This window comes from Physeter macrocephalus, chromosome 8 (assembly GCF_002837175.3).
Source record: "Physeter macrocephalus isolate SW-GA chromosome 8, ASM283717v5, whole genome shotgun sequence".
NCBI lineage: Eukaryota > Metazoa > Chordata > Mammalia > Artiodactyla > Physeteridae > Physeter > Physeter macrocephalus.
In genome coordinates, this window is record NC_041221.1 from 62,740,150 (window position 1) to 62,757,835 (window position 17,686).

At 38.3% G+C, this 17,686-nt stretch overlaps 1 protein-coding gene across 9 annotated transcripts in view; it reads right to left on the minus strand.

The window, feature by feature from the left end:
• Positions 1-774: 774 nt before the first annotated feature.
• PDE4D (phosphodiesterase 4D) overlaps positions 775-17,686 on the minus strand; it is a 739,244-nt gene continuing 722,332 nt past the window's right edge. For all 9 annotated transcript variants that reach the window (XM_055086564.1, XM_055086565.1, XM_024119262.3 and 6 more), the window contains 9 exons: positions 14,675-14,768; positions 12,917-13,089; positions 12,262-12,360; positions 11,248-11,412; positions 9,975-10,074; positions 4,726-4,880; positions 3,310-3,432; positions 2,635-2,817; positions 775-1,914 (listed from right to left, as the gene is read on the minus strand). In XM_055086564.1, the coding sequence (XP_054942539.1) occupies positions 1,495-1,914; positions 2,635-2,817; positions 3,310-3,432; positions 4,726-4,880; positions 9,975-10,074; positions 11,248-11,412; positions 12,262-12,360; positions 12,917-13,089; positions 14,675-14,768 (1,512 nt within the window). In that variant the 3' untranslated portion in view covers positions 775-1,494. The remainder of the gene's footprint in view (positions 1,915-2,634; positions 2,818-3,309; positions 3,433-4,725; positions 4,881-9,974; positions 10,075-11,247; positions 11,413-12,261; positions 12,361-12,916; positions 13,090-14,674; positions 14,769-17,686) is intronic.

Sequence of the window (17,686 nt, forward strand, 5' to 3'; positions counted from 1 at the left end):
AGCATTCATCGTACTGGTCTTCATTAATATATTCTGCTAGTATTGGTAAAACACTACCTAGCTAGCTGTTAACGTTTCCTCGTAAATCAAAAGTAAAAGCTAGTCATTATATATGACCTCATGGCAGAAAAGAGAGCTAACTCTAACTTGACTACCTGTTCTTTGCATCAGTCAGCATGGTGGTGATATATCCGGTAAGACCCCACGCAGCGAATGTGGACAGAGGTTCAAACACACACTGATAATGCAGCAGCACAAGGGGGAAAAGTTCTTACTATGACTGTGAAAACAAAAATGCGCACGAAATGTGTGGGTTATTACAAAGACGTGCACTCGTGAAATGAGGGTCTATCGCCACAGCAAAATGTTCTCAGAAGACACTAAGTAGGAAAATATCTAAAAAAAGACCGACCATCTTCGCTACTGGGTATTTGTATCTCCCTCACTTGCTTCAGACAACGCCAACTGATGACTGAGTGTCCGTGAGGCTTGAGACACATTAGAGAGAATGCACATCAAAGTGTTATGGAACAAGTATTCACTTTGCCAACGGTGAAGAGAAATGTAAGTGGGGACCAACTCTGCGTGTCTGAAAAGAGTGAAACGAAAAGCCAGTGAACGAAGACCTGCAAAAAGGATCTCCTGCAACATAAAGTCAATTTTTGTCTTTAAAACATGGAAGTCATTGGTATATAGAACAATGGGTCACTACAAATCAGTTAATTGCTATGAAGTCTAAGGTGCAGGTAAAATTTGTAAATTAGGTTTATCCAGTGTAGCACAGATTTGTACTGAGAACTTGCAAGTTACTCCTTAGAAAAAAAATAACCAGTGGCAGATGAAGTTCTGAATGTAGTTTTTTAAATATAATACCTCAGTACATTTAATAATAAAAGTAAGCGCTACAAAAAATCTGCTTTACATATCATACAAAATGTAGAGGTCAGTGCAGCTCACTGAACCACACTATTCAGTCAGGTATCAGGAAGACTTGAAATGAGAAAATTATGCAACTTCTGTGGCTCATCTTCTTCCTGGTAACAGCTTCACAACGCGTCCCGTTCCTGACCCATTTGTTGCTTCACTCCGTCCACGTAATGCCTTCTTTCTGCTAAAAATATTGCAAACAAATAAAAAGGAAAAGAACCCCCGAATCATCTCAACTTTTGGGCTGCCTGATGAGCCACACTCCCTAGAAAACACTTCGGAGTTGATTTTCTCTGCTTCTTCAGCTCGCCGGGGCTGCAATCTTGTGACACTGCTGTTCGTGAAGATGTCCCCCTCGTTCTGATGACATGGAGGTGAAAAAAACTGGTGACGATATTCCTGAGCGCTAGACTGGGTCGTCAAGGTCAGTTTTGTTCCGCAAACGTCCTGGCAGATGACAGTGAGGTGTGACCGTAGTTGTGGCATGTGACATGCACTTTGGAAACAATGTTTCTACTTAAAAAAAAACAAAAAACACCAACAAAAGGCATGGAAGTCTCTGCCCTGTTATGTGTCGGGCGAGTGATCTCCGATGGCACAGGCCTCGGGCTGGCTCTCCTCCTCCTCCTCCCCCACGGCTTCCTCTTCCGCCTGCTCGTCCAGGGGGATTTCGGTGGACTCCGAGTCTTGAGTGCAGAGCGTCTTGGAGTCACTGCAGCTAGTGTCTTCTTCCACTTGACTCCCACTGTCCTTTTCGGTGTCTGACTCGCCGTCCTCCTCTAAGGTCAGTTCAAACTGGAACTTCTCGGTTTGACCCTGCCGGCCTTCGTCCTGGTCATCCGGCGCCGGGGAGGGGCTCTGAGGAATTGTGCTCTGGTACCACTCACGATTGTCCTCCAAAGTGTCCAAAATGTCCTGGGCGTCAGGATGGACCAGGTCTGCCCACGTCTCCCAGAGAGGATGAACAATGTAGTCTATGAAGCCCACCTGATTAAAAAAAAAAAAAAAAAAATCCGATCGGGACTAAGAAACAATGGAAAAGGTTCACGAGCCCCCTCAAATGTATCTAACTGATATGTTGAATTAAATTTTTTATACATGCTATCTAGAATTTGCAGAAAAATATATAAAATATAATATGCTCTGCAAATATAACACTGAACTGAAGACTACTAACCTTAGTTTGGTAGAACAGTCACTATTTTAGGTAGCAGACCAATAAAAAAATGTTGTTACTAGCTGGTAAAAACTAGCTTCTCGAACTCCAAGAGTCTGTTTGTGATGTAAAAAAACCTCCAGTTGTTTACATGGCAGGACTCGGCTTGAGGCTGGGACTTTATTTTAGAATAGCCCATTCGTAGGTAAATCCAGAGAGCTGAAATAATGCCATGTACTCTATATGGATTCATATAACTTTATTCACTTACGAATTGAGATAGCTGAAATAATTCTACACATATGAATATACTATATACATATGGTCACGATGAATGAATATACTGTCCTATGAACGTATATATGACTATATGAATATAAATTCTGAGAATCAAAGAATTTGGGGGCTTGCAAACACTAAGGTGGACATTGAGCTTGACAAAAGAAAGTAATTAAGAAAACCCAATAAAATACTGTGTGACATGCATACGGCGTAACCGGATGTTCCGTGTAGTTGTGTTCTCTCTGAAAGCTTTATGCTTAAGGCATCACCTGTGATTTTTCCACAGAGGCATTGTGCTTGTCACACATGGGGCTTATCTCCATGCCCCGTTCCCTCTCTCGGTCCCCTTGGCGGAAGAACTCCTCCATGATGCGGTCCGTCCACTGGCGATATAGCTGGAGAGGCTTGGTTGGGTTGCTCAGGTCTGCACAATGCACCATGTTCTGAAGAACCTAAAACAGAAGAATGCTTTCTCTATTTAGCACCTGCTCCTTTTTTGCTAGAAATTCACATCAGATGACTGTGACACTTAAAAATACATGAGGTGTAAGAGTCGTTCCAGACAGCTCGACCATGGTGTGTCTGTGTGAAGTTCACACCTGTATTAATAGTCCCAAATTATGCCACTTCTACTGCATCTAAGTATCATAAGAGAAACTGTTCATGGGCATGGTTGATTAAATTCAGAGCTGCTTAAGTGGTTGGTTTTGTAGGATGTTACCTTTTTTTTTTTTAAACGCATTTCCACTTGAAAAGGCCAACAGGATTTTATCTGGTTAATTCTCAAGATTAAGAATTTGGATAAAAATCCTGCTTATAGCTACTAAAATTATAAGTTGGAAAAAAGGAGACATAAATCTTATCTAAGCTAGACACACAGACACGTATATACACACAGACACACACACACACACACGCAGACAAAGCAAATTCGAATGTTTTACCTGAATCCTATCAGAATAATTATCAAGAAGAAGAACTCCAGAACTTGTCACTTTCTTAGTTTCAACCATAGTTTTCAAATCAGCCAGTAGATTCATGTGCTTTGACATGTCTGTTGCAAGTACCTTAAAAGACAGAGTATTTAAAAAAAAATTTTATTGCAGTATAGTTGATTTACAATGTTGCACTAGTTTCACACGTACAGCAAAGGAAATCAGTTATACATATATAACTGTAAAATCAGTTATACATATATAACACATATAACATACATATATATATACAGTTATATATATATATATGTATATATATACCTATATCCACTCTTTTTTTTTAGATTCTTTTCCCATACAGGTCATTATGGAGCATTGAGAGTAGAGTTCTCCATGCTATACAGTAGAGATATTTTCTTTTCTTTTCTTTTCTTTAGCCACACCTCTTGGCATGTGGGATCTCAGTTCCCTGACCAGGGATCGAACCCGTGTGCCCTGTAGTGGTAGCGTGAAGTCTTAACCACTGGACCACCAGGGAAGTCCCGACAAAGAGTATTTTAGTAAGTAAAAAACGTCCAGGGGAGAAAAGTCAGAATTTGCACATAAAAATATCATGGAGAACGTGAGAAGAAATGGAGAATCACTCTGTTGTCTAATAGCTGTGTGTGGGAATCCTTTCCTACTTCTTGGGGCAGAGTCTTCTCCCCTTTGCTATCACTTTCCCTGGAAGCCCAGACAAATATGTGCAATATCCAGAAACAGTAGGCACTGGCAGCCACTTTCATAGTGATAGAAAGGGATATTTCCGTAGATGAGACATCATCGCACGTTTTGAAGTTTTTCTATTCCTTGTGCTAGAAAGTGGTTCCTGGACTATGATGGAGTGAGCCAAGGTTGCTCACAGAGTACTTCAGAAACAATATTCTGGTCAATTTTCTGCTTATCCAAACCAGATAATCCCTGCCTTTCTTTGTATGTCCAAAGCTTAACAGGTTAAGTTTTTGACAACCAGAGATATTCCTGTGTCTCATAATCACCGTGAAAAACATGCATAGAGAAAAGACTAATGTCACGGATGTTTCTACATGGCACTTCCGCTGACAGAGATTTTTTTCCCAGTTTTTGAATGAAAAAAATCCATTTTTTAGCCAGCTCTCTGTGCTTTTGTTAGTCATCTCTGTCTGCCACCAGACCGGAGGAGTTCAGAAAATAAACCTAGAATGAGGGTAAGCTGTCATTATTCTTAGCTCCAGACTGTTAGCAGTACAGCATCATTGCCAGCAGCAGGGCCACCTCTGGGACAAAAAAGGCAGCATTATCTTGAAATCTACATGATACTTTTACCTGATAGCCATCTCATTCTTTTTTTTAAAAAAAAAAACACCATGCATCACAGTTCTCTTTTTGCTTTTATCGGTTACTTACAATATCAATGACCATCTTCCTTAATGATTGTCTTTGCTTTTTGGTCAAATTCTGGAAAATGTCACAGTTTTCTTCCTGAAGCAACTTAAAGCCCACGGCCAAATGATGGTTCTCCAGGACAGAAGAATCATTGTACATCAAGGCAAGTTCAGAGTCTTGAAAGAAAGAGACAGAAGGTTAGCAGAGCCATTTATGCTAAGTTTATCTTATTCTTCATATTCTGAGATATTTTGGCTTTAGGAAGCAATTTCCCCTAAACGTCTCTGCTCGCATTCCCATTACATGACAACACCTAGAAGAAAGTCTGCTAGTTAATGTAGCCACAGAAAGATCCCTGGAATCTTGGGAGTGTATTCTAATGCTCTTGGCACACGGCAAGTCAGTTCACTCTGTGGCTTCAGCTTCCTCTGCTATAAAGGGAAAGAAGAGTTAGGCCAGATTACCTTGAACCTCCTCTCTGGATCTGCCAGAGGTAGCTCCGTAAGCTCAGCAGAAGAAGACATTATCCCCAACATTTACAACGTGTCCAGAGCATAAAATGTTGTATTCCTGACAACTGTGGAACACCTACCCAACACTGTATATAATGTAAAGATCATGTGACGTAGGATTATTTGTACTCTGAGAAGGTACAAGAACAGCTTGGAACACATGAACAATATCAGATCTGTTCATGCTTGTGCTTATTTTGTTCATAGTATAGCTCTGAAAGGCAAAGCTGTATTCATCTTTCCATTTCCTTTTCCAAGTATCTTGGCAGTCACTATACACATGTATATTGCCCATCCCAGCTGCATGCTCAGGGCTTCACACAGAGACGGGTGTTTAGCTGCGTACATTTCTCCAGAGTGAAGATTCTGCCGTTCCCCCACAATTGTCCTGGACTTATTTTAGGCAGTGACAAATCCTGCCTCTTTCCTAGTTCCTATAAATAGCAGACTCAGACCTATAAGGTAGTCATTAAAAAAACCCTGGTGCTTCATTCTGTTGCCACTTAAGTCACTGTAAAGACTAAAAGCATACGTATTTGATCTTTCTTGTGACTCATATGTGGAAAATATATATTCTTTTCTAATAAAGAAATATCCAATACTATTCAATGACTATTTTAAAGAAGCTAGGGAGGACGAGAGGGGTTCAAGAATATTTTGACTGAAATCCTATGATTTTAGGTTTATACAGAAAAATAACATTCTATTTATAAGCTACAAATATAGCTGTGGAAAGCTTATTTTAAAATGAGATCAGTGAGGGCTTCCCTGGTGGTGCAGTGGTTAAGAATCTGCCTGCCAATGCAGGGGTCACGAGTTTGACCCCTGGTCCGGGAAGATCCCACATGCCGCGGAGCAACTAAGCCCATGTGCCACAACTACTGAGCCTGCGAGCCACAACTTCTGAAGCCCGCACGCCTAGGACCTGTGCTCCACAACAAGAGAAGCCACCACAGTGAGAAGCCCGCACACAGCAACGAAGAGTAGCCCCCGCCCGCCACAACTAAAGAAAGCCTGCGCGCAGCAACGAAGACACAGAAATAAAATAAATAAATAAATTTATCAAAAAAAAAAATGAGATCAGTGAAATAAACTGTGTGTACTGTTGCTAGGTCCAGCTCCACCTTCATACAGTGAAATGCCTCTGCTCTTGAACCTCAAAAGTCATATGCTTTGAACACGACTAATGTGTTCAAATGTGTGAGGAGATCTTTGCCCCCCAAACCCAGGCATCTTTGCTATAAAAAGAAAGTATTCATTTTCCAAGTAAAATTTACTGCTATATATGTTCTGACGCTGCTTCACTGTTTCAGAAAATAATGCTGTTATGTGAAATGCTTTTTTTAAGATAAATATCCCCTAACATGTTCTATTCAACATTTCATGATGCTATTTACATTTTATGGATTTATTTACATAGTATTGTCCTTGAAAAAGACTTATGCAGCTTCTCACCTGGAATTTCCACTTCTTTTCATCCTATTCAGAGTCCCCCATTCCCCTACATCATGTATAAAAGCTTAACTGACTCAAAACCTGCAGCATGTTTACAAGGAGTGTACGTGTCATTAACAGCAAATCATTTGGTGCCTAAAACTAACACAAGCGGAATGATTAATGAAAACTGTCACCACAACTAAGAAGCAGAGGTGTCTCTGGCCTGGGAATCAGCCAGGTGAGCCCCAGTGCCCCTCTACCACGGCGAGCCATGCAGCCTCCCTTAAAATAGGACAGGTGACCTCCCATCTACAGGAAGTCTGATCTGATGATTCCAAGTCTTTATTACAAGAAACACAGATTCAGCCTTTGGCTTTGGACAGGTTGGCAGCGCCAGCTCCAGGCTAAGAGCCAAGAGTTCGCTAGCCTGAGCCACTGATGCTCAAACAATCCCCAAAAGAAAGAGAAAGCACACGTTTAACGTCTATAAAAAAGGGTTTACTGTAAGCTAAAAATAATCACATAATTCTGATAGAGTATTTCATCAGGCTATTTATTACAAGTTTGCAAGTTATTAGAGGGACTCCCTTAGAGTATGCTGTGAAGCTAAAACTTACTTGTGTTACTGGCTACTAAGCCTCTTCTGAGCCCTGAAATAAAATGATCGCTGGCCTGACCCCTAGTTAACAGCTAACTAAGGCAGTAATTCTCATAATGCCCTGGGGCTCTGATCAACGCTGGGATAACTTTCATCTACCAGGTGATAGTGCTCATTCATTCTTTCAGGTATAACACAGCCTCATCACACCCCACCGTCAAGAAAACATCAGCAATCCAAAGCTGTTGGCTACCCTGTGCTGCTGAGGCCACACGGAAAGGAGATCTGTACATCACTGAATAACAAAATACTTCCAGAAACATGGTCAGTTATCCTTCCACCTCAGGCAGGTCATCAGCAAAATTACCTGAAACAGACACCCTTGGCCACTGTCCTGTATGCATAATTACCCCCTACACGTCTCCATTATCTATTCTCAGTGGCTCTCAAACTTTAAAGGGCATCAGATTCATCTGTGGACTGAGGCCTTGCTAGCTTAAACTGCAGACTCCACGGGTACTCTGATGCCAGCCTAAGCCCGCTTGCTCTTAGAGGGTCCACAAGAAAGAATAATAGAGTTGGTCCTCATTTCTCTTGAAAAATTTATCAGAGTACCTGGAAGACAGTGACTTTATTATCAGTTGTTTTAATTTGTTCTCTATTCTCAATTCTAATGTTATAATATGGGAACATACAATATTATATATAATAGGATGCAAAGAAAACACACAGGTCTGATTTTGGTAGTATTAATTCAAAGAAAAAATGCATACCTTTCTTAATGGCAAAAATTAAAACAAAATTTATATGTATTTGTTAAAAATCTATAAAATTAAGAACATATCAGGACATACATAAGAATCAAAAAAATGAATCAAGCCAGGATAATAAAAAATTGCCAAGGGCATCCCTGGTGGCGCAGTGGTTGCGCGTCCGCCTGCCGATGCAGGGGAACCGGGTTCGCGCCCCGGTCTGGGAGGATCCCACATGCCGCGGAGCGGCTGGGCCCGTGAGCCATGGCCGCTGAGCCTGCGCGTCCGGAGCCTGTGCTCCGCAACGGGAGAGGCCACAGCAGAGGGAGGCCCGCATACCACAAAAAAAAAAAAAAAAAAAAAAAAAAAAAAATTGCCAGTGTACCTTTTACTATATGACCTTCCTGTTCTTTACAGAAAGGACACAGTCGACCCTAACCAATGGTACAATGTAAACTCATGTAGCTGCCTCTACTGTATATTAATATTTATGTGTCAATATATAGTAATGTGTTGGTGACTCCTGAAAGCACCCCATTATAGGTTCTCATAAGGTGGCTGAAACATGAAATGTTATCCTGTCTAATCCTAGATAAATAAGTTCATAAACCAGACTTCTAAAATGTACTGACTATCCACACATTTTTGGAAATCCATGACTTTCAATCCTCCTATACATGAGTGAGTTACTAAAGTGCATTTTGTTACAGGGCAGTCCAGAGGCTATTAAAAATATACCAATAGGTAAATAATCCAAAAGATCTGAGTTAAATCTCTCAAAACAAGGCTATACTTAAATTCTCTCTTTAAATCTGGCTGCAGCAAAGTGTTGTGAATGAATGGTGAAGGCACAGATGCTACTAGAGCTAGATTGCTATGGGGCACGAGGAGGAGACTATTATCCACAACTCACGGCAAAAAGGAAAGGCAAACTCTTAACAGATATGAAAAACAATTAACAACTTTGAACTTTATTTTTTCACATATAAAACTGACTTTATAATGTTAATCTACCATGGTGTGAGGGAATTTAATAATGAATGGTACACGTAAATTATTTACCAGTTAACTTCAAGTACAGAAAGAACAGAATTTCTGTAAAGCTTAATCTCTTTGCAAAAAAGCCTAGCTCAAGCACCACTAACATTCCCTACAGAGGTTTTCTATGCAGCTGTGTCAGAGGTGTCGCACGCTGAACAGTCTACTATTCTTTATATTTCCAAATTCAGTGATGACTTATTTTATGAAATGTCACCAGTGAGAAAAAATTAATGGTTAAAAAATATTAAATAAAAGAGACAGTCAAAAGAGAAGTTCCTACTGCCCTCAGCAGGAGATTTAAAAAGGAAAGAACAGGGACTTCCCTGGTGGTCCAGTGGTTAAGACGCCACGCTTCCACTGGTAGGGGGCAGGGGTTCAATCCCTGGTCAGGGAACTAAGATCTTGCACGCTGTGCCGAGAAATTTAAAAAAAAAAAATTAACAAAAAAAAGGAGAAAATTCTAATAAAAAAATAAAATAAAAAGGAAAGAACAGGGCAGGGCATGGTGGTGGAGGGGGAAAGAGGAGTTACAGCCTCTGGAGAGGATTAAATGACAACCTACAGAAAATGACGAATTTAACATTTATTCTGATATCTTCTTTTATTTGAAACTTTAGGGGCAGGCAGTCTAACTATCTACATCTTTCGGCAAACTTTCACTTTTGATTGTCCTTGTCTACTAATATGGTAATATATTATTTCTACAGCAGTACTGGAATGCATGTTTTTCAAACATCATATGCCTCATGGGATATGAAAATAATTTTGAGAGCTACACTACATTAACATATGCTATCACTGAAACGCCTATCTGCACCTCTCAAGAGAACATTATGGCTCTGGAAACACCCCAAGTTTATAAAGACTCTCAGTCATTCTAAAATGTACAAAGGAAAATTTTTTCTGCAAAAATAAGTATGCTTTACTTACTTGTATTGATCAGAAACTGATTGGACACACCAGGATGATCTACATCATGTATTGCACTGGCAAAAATTGCTGCAAGAATCTCTAAATCTGTAAACACAGCCTGAAAAAATCCAGACAATATCTGATTTTATTATAACTCATGATCAAACCTTTTCCATTGGTTACATTTTTTAAAATATTAACAAAGGAGCGTCTACAAATTTTTTATAGAAAATAATAGCTTATTTTAAAAGTATTTAAGATGTTTAAGGATATTCTGAAAATGTGCATAAAATTAATGACGAGCAATTATTTTCTTTTCTTCCATTCTAAACAGGGACTCTCAATCTCAGCAAAACTGACATTCGGGGCCTGATAATTGTTCGTTATGGGAGGCCATCATGTGAATTACAGGATTTTTAGTAGGATCCCTGGCTTCTACCCATGAGACGCCAGTAGCATGTACCCCCGAGTTGTGACAGCTAAAAATGTCTCCACAGATTGCCAAATGTCCCTGGGGGAAGGGAAGAGTAGGAGTAAAAAGGGAAATCACCCCCAGTTGAGAACTCCTCACTCAAACGATGACGTACGTATTAACACAGTTAGCATGTACCCCCGAGTTGTGACAGCTAAAAATGTCTCCACAGATTGCCAAATGTCCCTGGGGGAAGGGAAGAGTAGGAGTAAAAAGGGAAATCACCCCCAGTTGAGAACTCCTCACTCAAACGATGACGTATTAACACAGTTTTATAATGAAACAATCTGAACTATAAAATGTATTAGCAAAGAGAATCACTCTCCCAAACAATGAAGGAAATCAAATTGCTTTACGAAACATTTAATGGAACAACTTCATAGGATCTGGTAACATTAAAGATGTGTTTCCTTCTAATAAGTTCTATGAAAAATACCAATGCATTGCTAGTATTGATATTTTATAAAATAATCATCTTTGAACTATAAATGAAAAAGTCCTCAGGCTAAATTCCCAAAAAAACCCACACTAACCGAAACTGAGTAAGCCAGATTTGCTTTGTGGAATGTCTACTAGATCATTTCAAAGAAGCAGTATCATAAAACACATGAATCCCTAAATCTCTGATTAATTATCACAGACAAAATTCATCAAAGACTCAACTGTTTATTTACCACAATGACATTTCGCCCCCATAACTCAATAATATTTCTAGTGAAGTCGATTATTGTTTGCCCTGTGCACCCTTCAGTATAAAAGTTGAAGAAACAATTATGAGTGGCAAGTTAGTGTTTTCAAAGGTTTAGAAACCAGGTTTACCTCCAAAGCAGGTGTAGATAACAGCACATGGGTTGACTGGACGACGTCTGCAGCGTGAATATTATTGTGGTAGGCCACATCAGCGTGGTAATGATCTTCCAGGGTCATTAGGTATGTAATTAAAGTGTCCACTGGAATTTTAAATGTTTTTAATAAATCCCGTTCCTGCGGGAGAAGAAATTCTCTTAACATTTTGTCCTTATAGAAAAGATTTTCCATACAGTATGTTAACAACAACAACAAAAAATCACCCCCAGTGTCGCCTATGGATAACCCAGAAACGGGAGTAGCACTCTCTCAGTGTCTAGTGAGGACAATGAAAACCCTCAGGATGATCCAGGGACTTCAGGGACAAAACCAGAGTCGAGTTGTCCTTCTGGAGCCCAGCAATGCTTTTCTCAAGTTATATGGTGTCAGGAATGAGCTGCCAACTATCAAAGTATCTGTGTCCCGGGATCCTGAAGGCAGCTTCAGTCCAACACCATTGACAAGCCTACTGGATCAAAACAAGTGAGACGCAATATCCTCTCGAGGGTTGGAGCTGCCCTTCCAAGTCCCAGGGTATCTATAGCTGCAACTTCTCATGTACATCCTAACACTGAACTGGGGCAAAAACGTGACAAGAATGAGAAACCGATGTGAAGAAGAGAGCAGTCCACAAGACAGTGACTGAAGAAATTACATACTAAGATTCGTCAGCAAAGGGCTTATTCAATTTGTAAAGTTAGCACTCCATTCTCTATGCAAGTCAGGATCACGTGAATGATTTTTAAACTATTACTTGAATGAATCGCTTTAATTTGCCCACATCACATGTTTTTCTTCAATGGAAAAAATAACACAATTGATTTGTGTTTTACCCATATGCCAACCTATCTGTATCTTTATTTTGAAAAAAGTATCAAAATAAGTAAAAGACGGTAAGTAGTGAAGAAGATAAAATGCATGCACAATTCACAGACTGGACGTTATGTCACCAAACAAAAGAGACGTGATAGAACTTAACTGCATTACCTGAAAAATGGTGTGCATGATAACAGTCAAAGGCCGGTTCCCAGACAACTCTGCTATTCGGAAAACGTGAAGACCCCATTTGTTCACATCTTCTAGTTCCTGGGGTTAACGAAAGATAGAACAAATCTGATTGCAGAAGTAGAACATGAAACAATGAACACAATCATTTAAAAATTACTGACTTCAATGAAAAGATCACTAAATTAAAAAACAATTCATTTTAAATGTAATGATCCACCATGTAAGTACAGGCAAACTTTAGGCAAATCTGCTTAAGCATACTAGAAACTGAATGGTGTTGCTTAACCTTATGTCCCTGACAATGCAACATACTCACATACTTGAAATATCGATCTCAAAGTATTTCTCCAATAGTTAAAACCTACTCTCAAAAACCTTAATTATTCTCCTAAAAGACTTTTTAATTGTTTAAGGTCAAAGAATCAAATATAGATGCAAAAATAAAGAACACCAAACTGCCTGTCTAAATCCACATATTAATAAAACCCAAGTGATTTAGAAAGAGCTGTAAAAAGGGCTTTCCCATCTTCCAAAAAAAACCTCCCACGGATTAATAAACTTTTCCATTTATTTAAAAGAGAAGGTATCAAAGTTCACTGCGTATTTCTGATCAGGATACTTGAAATCGTCTTACCTTGGCAAGGATGTCTTCTTGTTCAGTTTTGACCCCAAACCTTGGGATGCTTGAATTAGTCAAACTGGAGCTGTGCATCAATTTCTTGACCCCACTGATCTGAGACATTGGCCTTTTCTTTTTCTCCTTTTCCTTCTGAGTCGGAGAAGGAATTTCCACTTCATGTTGCTTATCTTAAAAATTTAAAAAAAAATTCTTCATTTACTATTAATTCTACCTGGGTTTTTTTTTATTATAACATGCATAATGGCGGATTTTAATTGATTAGTATATATCCTAGGAAATATTTCCAAGTAAAACTCCTTTTAAAGAAGTTGAGTATTTATAATTTGATGTGGACTTAATTTGATACTCTCAAACACAAAATTAAGCAAATAAATTCCACTGCAAAATAATTAACATCAAATGTATTCAGTGATTACGTCTTCCGAAAAACTTATGATAGCAGACTTGGAAAAGGCAAAAGACACTGGTTATTTCCACTGCTCATCGATTTCATTCCTATTTAAAATTCACTTAGTGGTGAGAACACTGCTCTTGCCGATTAAGAACTCCAGTTTCAATACCTGCTTTGAAATGGCAGAAACTTCGTGCACAAATATAAAAACAGCACTGTGTGAACCTAATAGCTTACTGAAATGGGTCATTCTGTGGGAGCATACACAGCATATGTGAAGGACTTAGATTGCTACTGCTAGTTTACATTTCTATACGATAGTGAGATGGGGGAATAATACAATATGGTTTTATGGGGAGCACAGAGTACCTCCAATATTATCTGATAACTAAATAGCAGATTCACAAAAGCTAATTGTTGTTTCCAAATAAGACATCAGATGTCTCAGTACTCTCATTCACTATTTCAAGGCAGTGAGCTCCTTTAACTTGTCCTTGCACAGAGTGTGTGTTCAATAAATGTCTGTTTAGTGAATGTGCTAATTAGCTATTACAACAGTTTTGTTTTGAAAGTAAATTCAGATCAAGGATGTGTTCAAGTTATTGGTTTTCCCTTACTGCATTTTCTTTCTGTGGAGGGAGGGTGGGGTAGTGGTGTCCCAGTACACCATACTGTCAGTTATTATCAGCAAGCTTTTTTTAAACTATTGTGTTATATTTATCTGTCTCTCCAGTCTACCAGGCATGGTGCCCATTAGACTATCACCTCATTGAGTTTAGGGACCATTTCTAATTGATCATTAAATACCTAGTGCCCAGCAATGACTGGCATTTAACAAGAATTTGTTGAATGCATGAATAGATCTCTCTATAAAATACATTTTACAGTTGAGTACTTTGGAAAAACGGGCAATATACAACTTTAATTCAGAGAATCCCTGAAGTCCTGAATAAAACAAAAAGATAAAAAACATACTTTGTCACCTTAGGTTCTAAAGGTTAGAGGCTCAAATTATTAATATGATGAATGAAAACAAATGGAATTCCTAACTCTTTTTTTTTCTTTTTCTTTTTTTTTGCGGTATGCGGCCCTCTCAGTGTTGTGGCCTCTCCCGTTGTGGAGCACAGGCTCAGCGGCCATGGCTCACGGGCCCAGCCGCTCCGCGGCATGTGGGATCTTCCCGGACCGGGGCACGAACCCGTGTCCCCTGCATCGGCAGGCGGACTCTCAACCACTGCGCCACCAGGGAAGCCCTGTCATTCCTAACTCTTATTTCCAAAATAAGTTTGCACCCCAGTCTGCTTCCAAAAACAAACAATGCAAAAAACTTTAAAAAATTGCATTTAAATTGTTATTCTCACCTAAGAATGTGTTTGATATATACTCTGACACTTGATTTCCAGACCGACTCATTTCAGAGAGATGGGTGAGCTCTCGATTAAGCATCCTTTTAAACTGAAAAACAGAAAGATAAAATGAAATAACAGAAGAGGAAAGTTGAAGTGAAATAACATAAGCATATGTTAAGATACAGAAAATATGCCAAAGAATTTTTAACCTGTCCTGACTCTTTAGATCAGTCCCATCCAATAGAACTTCCTACAATGATGAAAAAATTCTATAATCTCTACTATCCATTACAGGAGCCACTAGCCATATGTAGCTATCAAGCACTTGAAATGTGGCTAGTGCAAATGAGGAGCTGAACTCTGGATTTTATTTCATTTTAATTAATTTAAACTTCAATAGTCACATGTAGCTAGGGGCTACCATATTGGACAGCACAGATTGAGACACTCAAGGACGACATTAATTAAGGGGAAAAAAGGCATAAAAAATAACATGCATTATTAGTATTTAGAGAAGAGGAAAAAAACTAATTTATAAACATACAAAAGGGTTGCCACACAATAAAACATGGTATGTTTTTATCAATTAATTTGTCATTAGCAGAAATGAATAAGTATACTGGTCAGAGGTTAAAATGTAGTCTTTTCCCCAAAGCAAAACTGAATAGATTTATTTGAGTACTCTCCCAGAACTATGGAGAAAATATTTGAATACATACTCTATGATATTTCCTTTGTAAAGTTTTTTCTAAGTAGGGATTTCTTGGTTCTCAAACATTCACAGAATTTACCAATCTATCTTTCTAAGTCCCATAAAAACAATTGAAAATTGACCTGTTCAATTGAAACTTCACTGCTTCACTATTTTACTGGTGCTCCGGTGCCTATTTTATCCAAAGAAATTTATCTACCCTCTGGAATTTATCTACTACCACTACATGGCATTATCAAAATCCAGAATTCTCAATGATGTTACACTTTTCCATCCATCAACTGCTTTTTTTTTTTTAACATCTTTACTGGAGTATAATTGCTTTACAATGGTGTGTTAGTTTCTGCTTTATAACAAAGTGAATCAGCTATACATATACATATATCCCCATATCCCCTCTCTCTTGCGTCTCCCTGGCACCCTCCCTATCCCACCCCTCTAGGTGGTCACAAAGCACCGAGCTGATCTCCCTGAGCTATGTGGCTGCTTCCCACTAGCTATCTGTTTTACATTTGGTAGTGTATATATGTCCATGCCACTCTCTCACTTTGTCTCAGCTTACCCTTCCCCCTTCCCATGTCCTCAAGTCCATTCTCTACGTCTGTACGTCTGTGTCTTTATTCCTGTTCTGCCCCTAGGTTCTTCAGAACCATTTTTTTTTTTTTAGATTCCATATGTATGTGTTAGCATATGGTATTTGTTTTTCTCTTTCTGACTTACTTCACTCTGTATGACAGACTCTAGGTCCATCCACCTCACTACAAATAACTCAATTTCATTTCTTTTTATGGCTGAATAATATTCCATTGTATATATGTGCCACATCTTCATTATCAATTCATCTGTCCATGGACACTTAGGTTGCTTCCATGTCCTGGCTATTGTAATTAGAGCTGCAATGAACATTGTGGTACTTGACTCTTTTTGAATTATGGTTTTCTCAACTACTTCAACTGCTTCTTAATGTATCTTCCTTTGACTTCCAAAATAACCCAAATAGACCTTTTAATACCTTAATATTTCTCTTAACATACATTAACATACAGTAACTATTAGATACTTGATCCAAAAAAGTCACATTTTACTCTAATATTTAGTAGCCTTTAAAATTTTGAATTTCCCCATAAATCCTCATTTAAGTCTGGAAAAAGAGAGTAGTGAGTTCATTATTTAGTAATGTCTGAAATGTAATTCTAACTCAGTATTTAATTAGTTTATTAGAGTTTAAAAAAAAAATCTTGATTCTCTGCATAATTCATACCAAGGTGTTCTAATTCAAGATAATTTGGCAAATAGCTTCCAGAGTTAATCTTATTGACCACCTCGATTAGGTATAAGAATTTATCACTGTAAAGTACTGAGAGAGATCAATAAAAAATTTCAACAGAATTTTGGATACAAGAAATGCATATTAGCATTCTCCTGCAGTCAAAACTGAAGAACTGGCTACAACCAATAGAAATGTCTCTGGTTGTTAATTTACAGGTTGAGAGAGGTTATTCTCAAACTCAGGAACACAAAGTTCACTTTCTTTGTGTATTTTTTTTTATAACTTGCTTTTATAACTTGCATATAAAATGCATATGGGATATAAAAAATCTAGAAAGCTATATAGAAAAAATTAGAACTCATGTACAACCCCACTGTCTCACTGCTAATAACCATATATAAATAGCTATATTCCTTCTATGCCTTTTTTTTCATTTGTATATATATATCTGTTGAAGTACAGTTGACTTAAAAATATCATATGAGTTTCAGGTACACAACAGAGTGACTGAACATTTTATAGATTCTGTACCATACACAGTTATTGTAATTTTATTGCCTATATTCTCTGTGCTGTACATCACATCTTATTATATATATATATATATATATCATATATATGTGTGTGTCTCTCTCTCTCTATATATATATATAGACATACATACCCGGTGGAATATTACTCAACCATAAAAAAAGAATGGAGTCTTGCCATTTGTGACAACATGGATGGACCTGGAGGGTGCTATGCTAAATGAAAGAAGTCAGAGAAAGACAAATACTGTATGTTTTCACTTATATGTGGAAGCTTAAAAACAAAACAAATGATCAAATATAACAAAACAGAAACAGACTCGCATAGACAGAAAAACTAGTGGTTGCCAGAGTGGGGGGCAGGGTAAGGGATAGGCAAAATAGGAGAAGGGGATTAAGAGGTACAAACAACCAGTTATAAAATAAATAAGTCACAAGGATGTATATATATTTTTATTTAATTTATTTATTTATTTTTTAAAAATTACCTTTATTCAAGTCAATTTGTGTGT